The sequence below is a fragment of the Palaemon carinicauda genome, unplaced genomic scaffold (genome assembly GCF_036898095.1).
Source record: "Palaemon carinicauda isolate YSFRI2023 unplaced genomic scaffold, ASM3689809v2 scaffold115, whole genome shotgun sequence".
In the NCBI taxonomy this organism is placed as follows: Eukaryota; Metazoa; Arthropoda; class Malacostraca; order Decapoda; family Palaemonidae; genus Palaemon; species Palaemon carinicauda.
Window position 1 is genome coordinate 227,501 of NW_027168649.1, and position 10,000 is coordinate 237,500.

Below are 10,000 nucleotides of genomic sequence, written 5' to 3' on the forward strand. Positions count from 1 at the left end.
TCTTATATTAGAACACTTGGGGATACCTATATAAGAAGTTTTTTAAGAATTTAGATATTATTATTATTATTACTTGCTAAGCCACAACCCTAGTTAGAACAGCAGGATGCTATAAGCCCAAGGGCTCCAACAGGGAAAATAGCCAAGTGAGGAGAGGAAATAAGGAGATAAACCAAAAGAAAAGTTTAAGGGCAATAACAATATTAAAATAAATTTTTCATATATAAACTATAAAAACTTAAAAATATCAAGAGGATAAAAACTTCAAAATAACAAGATGAAGAGAAACATGATAGAATAGTGTGTCTGAATGTACCCTCAAGCAAGAGAACTCTAATCCAAGATATGGAAGATGTAGGAATTAACATTAATGGGGAATACCTTAACAACCTAAGATTTGCAGCTGACATATTTCTATTTGATAAGTCATGAGATTGCACAGGATGAAAGAATGACCCCAACCTTGGACCAAGGGCAGAGTGAATACCGAGGAAGGCCTTCAAGGAGAACCTGAGAGGCATCAAAGGGTAGGATGTCTGAAAATGACCAACCCAAAGAATTAGAAACGAATGCAAGCAACCTACGGCCCAATAACACGATCCTCGTAAAATTAAAAAAGGGAAGGAGGGGGCACCAAAAGGACCACCACCCTGAAAAACACAGCTTTACGTCTATGGACCTATCAAAATTGTAGCCTACCTATACAGAAAACGCCATTCTAAGCTAAGCTTTATGCCTACTTGTACTAAGCAGTGCCTACCCCAGACCCACACCTTCACCTAAGGGCATTGACAATTAAAGAATTAACAAGGGGGGCTTAACAGTAACTTATCATCAGTCAACCACCTGGACCTGTTTCCCAACAGGCATGAGCCACATTGGGGGATCCCGAGAGAGGAGGCCCTCTCTGTTGTACCTTTACTCCAAGTACAGTCGACAGGTACCTGACAAGAAGCTGAAGGAGAATCAATTGTCATTGTCATTTCTGACAAAATGACAACTTTATCAGAATGACTTTGTCAAAATAGCTAAGAAATAAACCTAGACTCACTGGAGTATAAAATCGGTGCGGTTGATAGCAGGGTCAGGGAGCCAAATGGGAAAGCCAACAGAGAGGGATGAAGATACCAACCCATTCAACACGATAATGAAAAGTTGGAACACTGGAAGCAATTGTTAACTCAGAACAAGTAGAAACCCCAACGAGAAAAGCCAATGACCGTACAACTCCAGGGCTTCAAAGCCAAAGATCTGGAGACCAAAACACATACTGTATGCAAGGAATTTAATACTATGCAAGACAATTTCTTTAAAGGTCCTTCCAATGAAAGAATTTAGGCGTCTAGCATGAGCACTCATTGCTATAGTACTAACAACACAAGAACACAGGAAGCAAAACAAACAAATTACTTTTCCAATTAGGTCAGTATCACAACAGTTCATACTCCCTGCAATTTATCTGGTCCAAAGAATGGTCAGATCTTGACCAGATCGAAGGTGTGATTGCAACATTATTCGATGTACAAAAATCTTGCTGACTTACACAAAACTTACATAAATTAATGAAAATACGCACAAGGACATTACACAAAAAACATTAATAAGGTTGTGGTGGCCAATATGGTAACGTTCCTGACTGGTGAACTCCCGACTGGGGTTCAAGTCCCCCTAAAACTCTTTAGTTTCTTTGATCAATGCAATCTCACTATCCTAGTGAGCTAAGGATGGGGGGTTTCAGGGAGCCTATAGGTCTATCTGCTGAGTCATCAGCAATCATTGCCTGCTGCCCCTTGGTCCTAGCTTGGGTGGAGAGGGTGCTTGGGCACTGATCATATGTATAAATTTCAGTCTTTAGGGCATTGTCCTGCTCAATAGGGCAATGTCACTGTCCTTTGCTTCTGCCATTCATGATTGGTCTTTAAAACTGGTGTTAAACAAGAACCAACAAACTTCTGAAGAGTGAAAGTTTTCTGGGCTAAAAGGAAAATGGAAATTCATAAATACAAACACGCACTCTGAAACAACAATGCATAAAACAATGAACAGCTGGTTCAGCTGGCAGTTTTGTCAATGGAGGGACATTATAGGAAGTATCAGGGTTGACAATGTGGAAAAAATTTTAAGGTAATGATTATTAAAAGTAAAGGGCCAAGAACACTATCCTGAGGAGCACCAGATATTACATTCCTATAGTCACTATGCTGGCCTTCAACAGCTACTCTTTGCAATTTATCATCTAAAACTCAATAATGATGCTAAGAAAAAACCCACCTATTCCAAACTGAGATTGAAAACAATGACCTCATGATTACCACATTCAAAGGCAGTTTTAAATTTAGGGTAAAGGTCAATTAAACCGAGCTTATGGAGATAAAGCTATATGAACATCAGGTGAGCATAGAATAAATTCTACAGTATTAATAAAACACTGATTTATGTTCTTCCTAGTTTTCTTCATCCGAGTTATGTTTCCATGTCATAATGTAACTTCACTATACTACATTAGCATAGGTGAGTAATGTTTGTGCTTGCTGTATATACAATGGAAGTACTAAATTTTGGTGTGTTCCTACTTATGTCAAAATTCAACTTGCAACACGGCGTACAAACAGCTCTCTATCGTAAACCGAGAACCTACTGTATTATCCAGTCTACAAATTGGTCATACCAGTTTGACCCATGGGTATATACTTGACCCCTTCCTCGAATGCACACAGTGTAAAACAATTCCAATCAACAGAGTTTTCATTCTCCAGTTTTCAGCATAAACATTGTACTGGAGACAAAACCCTGTATACAATTGACATCATTTATGAATCTTTAACATCTTCAATTTATCCAATTATGGACCAGCTCCCACAGACCTTAGAATGTTACCTCTATAACAACATGAACAATTTCAATTACATGCACGTAGCGAAAAAAATCTTCCAAAAGATTAAATGGTTTAAGGGCAACTTACCTTTGTATGAGGTACGCGATCATGATCATCTCCTCCAAGTAGACGCTGAAATCAAGAGAAAAAATAAAATAGGATATTGCACGAAATGACAAATTTGGAAGTAATATGAATTTTTCCTAATGTACAAACCTTTAACTATTTAATAAGGATTATCCTTTCGGCGAAGCTGAAACTAGCCACAAGACTTTTAGCGAGGAGGAACTACCCCACTGCTAGTTAGCAGTAGGGGGTAAGAGGAGTAGCTGGGGTAACTGGCTACCCCTCACACACACACACCTCTGTATTCTGGTCACTTTTGATTGCAGGCAGGACTTATGGGGGACAGGTGATGGCCGAACAATTCGTATAAATACCTAAAGGTTTGTGCGATAGGAAAAATACAAATTACTGCTAAATTTGTCATTTGTTCAGTCACTAACAAAGCTCACCCATTAGGAGGGTAGAAGTCCAAACCAACTGGCTGGTCTTTGACCTGGGGTTTTCCCGTATGTGTTCCACACGTAACAGAGAGAAACCCTGACACCTCGCTAAACTAGACATGTAAAGCACGGTTAGTGGCCTGACCAAATGTGGTGAATGTGTGATGCTAGCAGTGTGGCTAGTCTACGGAAAACCTTCTTAGAAATGTAAGAATCTTAGCGGTAACCAGAGACATTACCCAATCCTACCTCGTGAGGGGGTAGTGGGACACAACAAGTATATCTATTTATACTAGCTTACACAAGGAAAATGGTTATACTTGCAGACAGTGGAGGTCAGTTGCAGAGTACTATAGGAGCTGTTACTCCGTAAGGGGGAGGAAGATGAAAGAAAGAAAGAGCCAGTCATTCTTTGCTAATCCTCCCAGGTTTATCCTTGGTTAACTCTGCCCTTACCATCTGCTACTTGTCCATCAAGAAGCTTGAGGAATTATAAACCATCTAATTGAGTAGCCACCAAAGGGACAATGGAAAACGACTGCCAGCTCCTAGGGGTTACATCTTGGAGGAAGTGGGAGGTGAAGGTCAGTAACACTTTCACCTTGCCATTGACATGGCCTGCGTCACAATGTAACTGCTTGTAAACTTTATGAGCGAATTCCTACCTAAAACATTATGAGCTCTAGGTCACCTCTACGAGGATGAGAAGGAGAAGGATTCAAAGACTGGTTCATGACCCTTTGGGTCCCAGTCACGAATGAGTTCCTGACGAGCCTCCTTGACCCTCCCAGGGTTAGCAAAGCATGCCGAATCCTAGGTGCGAGCTATTGCATCTTCCTTGAGTTATAACCACGTTAATCACTGGTGTAATAGCCATTGATGCAGATCATTGATCTTGTTACAGAGAACTCACAGTCCAAAGGGTTTGAACCTGAGGTCCGAGCTGTCTGGAAAGAAGTGAGATGTTACACAATTCCTTGCCGTGAGTAGGGTATGCCTACTCTCTTGGCCGAGGGTAATGCTGGGTGAGACCTGTCCTCAGGATCAGGTGAAGATCTAGGTCATTGCAGTCTGGAGGAGATGCTTGAGGAACGAGCAGTGGCCTCCCATGGGTCAAGTGTAGGAGCTGAATTCCTCCCGATGGAAATATGAGGGTCTATTACTGGAATAGCGCCCTTGAGAAGAGAGACAAATCTTCCGCGACCCTCACCACGGAGAAAATCAAGTCACTAAGAAGTCCTCAACGGGAGTTGTAGAAATGTTACTGGACGTGACATGTCTGTTAGGCAAGATGAGTCTTGCTGGAGAGAAGCGTCTGATGGGCTAGCAGAGTCTCTCTAATGAGACAAGACTGCCGACAAGCCCTGTTCGGTGGCGGGTATAAGAGGAGCCATTTATTCTCGGAGGAATTGCTCAAAAGGGAGCCTAACAGGTGAAAGCAGTCTTTCTCCTGCAAGAAGAAAAAGAGATGAATACCTGCTATTGTTATCCGCACTGAAATGAGTGGAGGTATCTTTCAGTAGTCCCCCATGGAGCAGATACTGGCCAAGGTAAGCCTCTTTCCATAAAGATGGGAGAGGAGGTGTGGGTGAAGCCTCTGACGCCAGTTCTACTACTCAATGGCGTAAAGGGATTATTACTCATGTGAACTCTTCGAACAACATTTCCGTTGATGGAATGCCAAGGCATGTGTTGGATGTGCGACCAGTTATAGTTCCAGCTTTGCCATCTGATGACTCAAGTGATGATTCAGTTTCAGAAGAATCAGTGGAACCACAAGTGAGTGTTCAAAGAGAAATGGGAGAGAACCAGCATTCAGAGAAAAATAGAAAACCTCCTGTATGGATGGCTCATTACATCTCTAATTAGGTTGTATTTGTGATGCCTGTGTGCGTGATGTGTGTTGGTGTTAAGATAAGGTAGGGGTGAGATGTGATTATTGTAATTTAGGATTTTTTTTAAATCAACCTGGAAAACTGCTGCAATGATGAGGGAGTCGGAGCATTTACATCAGTATGAGTTGTCAGGTAGCTGTTGTCCAGGTAGAGTGGTTGCCCCGGGCTCCGAGGTTGTGAATTCGTGGCACAGGCCCTTTCCTGCTATTTTCTTCGTTGGTTGGTGAGTTGCAACTTGAAAGTCGTCCATTACTCCAGCAAAGGGAGCTTGTAAGATGAGTTCAACTAAAAGACTGCAAGTGTCTATCCGACAAATTAAGTTGAGAGTCAGCAACTAAAGACCAGCAAGGAGAACAATACTCAAATCAATGTAGAATGAAAAAAGTAAAACTTTTCTTCAGTATAGATTAATCACTGGAAATCTTTAAAAAATTTCTTTATAGGCCAAATTTTTCTCCAACTGAAGAAGAAAAACAAATCAAATTTGCAACTGAGAATCATACTTGATTTTTTAAAGAAGTTTTATATAGTTAATGAAACGATATCAATGCAAATATCTGGATGTTGAGGAGCCACTGTCCTCAACCTACTTAAAAGCACAATTATAGTTGTTAGGGTTCGTTCAACTTCAAGCCCCATACTATCAACCAGACATTAATTTTAGCTTGATTTCTATTAAGGCATTCAGCAAACTCAGGTTTACATTGAGGAGATACAATTGACGCAAAGAGTAGAATCAACTGCACATAAATTGAGCTTATTTTCTATAAAAAACCATAAATCATGCGTACATAATGGTCCAAGAACACTACCCTGAGGAGCACCAGATATTACATTCCTATAGTCGCTATGGTGGCCATCAACAACTACTCTTTGCAATATATTACATAAAAACTTTATAAAGATCCCAAGAGATTGATTATCACATTCAAAGGCAGTATAAAATCTAGGGTAAAGGTCGCTTAAGGAGGCCAGCCAGCTAATGCCATTTTTTTAAGGACAGGACTTTGACATTCATACCACTTAAGGTGAATTAGGACATCTCTAAACTGCATAGGATTTTTTACTCTGACTTTCTGTTTTGCGGTGCTAGGGTGATTTATCCTGAAAATGAGTGTTTCAAATTCTATCTCCTCTCTTGATAATCATTATGAAGACCTGGGATTACTACCCTATATAGCCTGATGTAGACCTCCAATCAAATGAAGTTTTTTTTTTCTAAAAAGTTATGTTTGCTAGGTATGAATTTTTTCATTATGGTAAAAAAATAAACCTTAAAAATTAGGGGAAAAAATTAAGAAAGTAAATATAAAACAAAAATTGGAAAAGGGCAACATTTGATAGTTTTATAATGTCTTTCTAAGTTATATATTAAATTTCAATGCTATTTCTTCAAAACTAAGGGAGAAGATAGAATTTGAAGGTCAATAAGTATAGTTTTTCTTTGTATTTTTACAAAAACAATGTAAATAAATCATGATTATTATGAATTTTATGCCTTCTTGGATATTAATAAACCAAAACAAAGTTTTTTATCATAATTTAATCATAAATGAAGATCTCTTTGCTCAATATATTGCTTCTTTGGAAGAGAGAGTCGCTCCTTCATCATCTCTCTCCTTCACTAACTCCGCTAATTATCGCCGATATTACCCACTTCTGAACTCTTATTAGAGCCAGTTATTTTCTTCCTTATGTTAGCGAGATGCTGAAATTGTGTTTTCTTTTTAGGCATGATGAAATTCTTGCCAAAACCCAGAGAAATGGACATAAAAGCGATAGAATGTCAGAGGTCAAACTCTAACGTGTTCTCTCTCTCTGAGATTTGTCTCACCACTGAGCTAATGAAGTACGAAGAGTGTAATTACTGTGCAATACTTTGTCTTGTGACTTATGGAATCTAAAGAGATGCCGCTGTTCACAATTTGTTTCATATCAAAATGTAATAATTATCAAAATTTACGATAACAGAAGAAATACTGCATTTTCTTGTAGGGATCAATGTTTTTGATTTATTGAGTTACTTTTACTAATTACCCTGTAACTATGGAAGCAAGAGGAAGTTTGAAAAAATATTTCCAATCCGCATTCTTCATTGCCATATTAAGCTCAGTGAATTTTTTCAGGATTTTGTGTTTTTCGTCCTATACCGCCCTATATTGGCATACCGGCCAGGATCCCTTCAACACAGCTTATGTAGATAAAGCAATCTGAACATCAAGTGAGTAAAGAAATCAGAAATTTTACAGCATTATTAAAATTCTGTTACTTACGGTATGTTCTTCAAATTTTCCCTTTGTCCCAGTTGTTTCTATGTCATAAAGTGTGACTTTACTATACTGCATTAGCATATGCGTGTAACTTTGGCACTTACATACAATAAAAGTACTGTATTTCCAACTTATGTCAAAATTCAACTTGAACCATAGAGTAAGAATGCACACAATGTAAAATAATTACAATGAACACAATTTTGAGACTTCAGTTTTCAATATACATATCATGTACTATATTGGAGACAAACCCTGTACAGTCTACAGTTGACATCTTTTAAGTATCTTTAGCATTGTCAATTCATCCAATCATGGACCACCTCCCACACACCTAAGAATGTTAAAACTCAATAGTCTGGTTAAACTATCTGTAACAACATCATGCACATTTTCAATTAAATGCATAAACAGAAAATGCTTCCTAAAGAGTAAATGGTTTAAGAGCAACTTACCTTTGAATGAGGTACTCGATCATGATCATCTCCTCCAAGTACACGCTGTAATCAAGAGAAAAAGATGGAACATTATAGTAAATTAAATATAGATTTTAATATTCAATAGGCAATATCTAACATTCAACACTTTTCCTCAAGCAAATAATGTAATCAATGACCTCTATAATTTCATAATTAAGCCTTATCATTGCCAAATGTAGGGCAAGGTAGTTTTTAATTAAGACACAACACATCCTACAAGAGGTTAGAATTCAAGTGCTAACTACATTTCAGGATTACCTTGGTGACGTTTCTCTATCTTAAATACCAGTTTGTTTTACCAAACTAATTTAGCTACTAAATTGCAGATGAATGAACCACATGCCACATCAGCAAAAAATGTCCACACTTCATACCATAACATGGAATAAACATTAGCAGTGCATCAAATATCCGTAAACACTATTCCACACATATATTTTGAGAACTTCATCACTTCTGTGATGTTAGGCATCTTCTATCCAATACCTTTTTCACACTGCCCACACCCAACATTCTGTCCTCCTGACCTCTTCCATTGAACTACTGTACTTCAAAACTGTAACTCCTTTAACACATAATGCTCAGATTTTTCCTTAAGTGAACGTTGTTGCAGTGAAAAGGTGTTTGGAAAAAGGCATGATTGTTGAAAATTTATGGTCAAGGGGGCCGGCCGACTATTGCCGATTTTTAATGACAAGACTTTGACATTCCTCCCACTTAATAAGGTGACTTAGGACATCTCTAAACTGCATAGGATTTTTTACTCTGACCTTCAGCTTAATGACAGCAGGGCGATTCATACTGATAATGAGTGTTTTTCAAATTCTATGTGCTCCCTTGATAATTTTTACTAAAATCTGGGATTACTACCCTATATAGAGATCATATAGTCCTCCAATAGTAAAAAGAGTTTTTTTCGTAAAAGTAATTTTTTTGCCAGATATGACAAATTTGTAGATAATTTGTATTTTTCCTAACTATACAAACCTTAGCTATTTACATGGGGTAATCACTTCGGCATAGCTGAAATGACGAGCCATAAGAATTTTAACAAGGGTTTACTAACCCTCCGCTAGTTAGCGAGGGGTAGGGAGGGGTAGCTAGCTACCCCTCCCCCCTCACACACACAGTGAGTGCTTCACTTTACTTAGATGTAGGACTTATCCCGGGGGACAGGGCTGGCGGGCAAATATGTGTAAATAGCTAAGGTTTGTATAGTTAGGAAAAATACAAATTATCTACGAATTTGTCATTTGTTCCGTAACTGAAATACTGTACAAACCACGCTATTTACATGGGGTGACTTAACCCTTAGGAAGGGTGGTAAGTCCCTGCCATACTGGCTTTGGCTTGCCCGGGGATTCCATATTCGAGTGTCTACGTTCTCAGACAATAGGGAATCCCTGTTCCTCGCTAGCAGCTGTGAAACTGCTGCGGCCTACGTAAGGTGTGTGCGAAGGTGAAAAGTGACTCGTCCTAGGAAGTTGAGATGGAGTTCCTCAGATGGAATTCTAGGCTAGGACTCTCCCAATACCACCTCGTCAGGGTATGGGGACATGACAGTATTACACTTAATACTAGGAACACAAGGAAGCATGGTTTACCTGCAGTGGTTTGAGGTCAGCTGTGCAGAGAACCCAGGAAGCTGCTTTCTCCAAGGGAGGAGAGGATGAAGAAAAGAATAAGGGCCAGACATACCTTTCCATTCATGCAGACTAAAACCAGGTAACAATGCCCTCAACCTTCTGCTACTTGTCCATTAAGGAGCCTGAGGTTTAGACCAGCTGTTGTGCAGCCACCACAGGGCCGATAGAAAACGTATCGAGCCCCCTGTGGGTCACGTCTTGCAGGTAGTGGGCTGTGAAGGTGGTCTGACACTTCCACACCCCAGCTTGCAGGACATGCATCACTGAATAATTCTTCTTGAAGGCCAGGGACGTAGCTATGCCCCTGACATCATGCGCTCTAGGGCGAC

General features: G+C 39.4%; 1 protein-coding gene across 1 annotated transcript in view; it reads right to left on the minus strand.

Annotated features, from left to right (window-relative positions):
• LOC137635347 (cathepsin L-like) overlaps positions 1–10,000 on the minus strand; it is a gene marked incomplete at its 5' end in the record, with an annotated part of 147,509 nt that overhangs the window by 71,115 nt on the left and 66,394 nt on the right. Inside the window, 2 exons of the mRNA XM_068367813.1 lie at positions 2,963–3,007; positions 8,002–8,046. Of these exons, the coding sequence (XP_068223914.1) occupies positions 2,963–3,007; positions 8,002–8,046 (90 nt within the window). The remainder of the gene's footprint in view (positions 1–2,962; positions 3,008–8,001; positions 8,047–10,000) is intronic.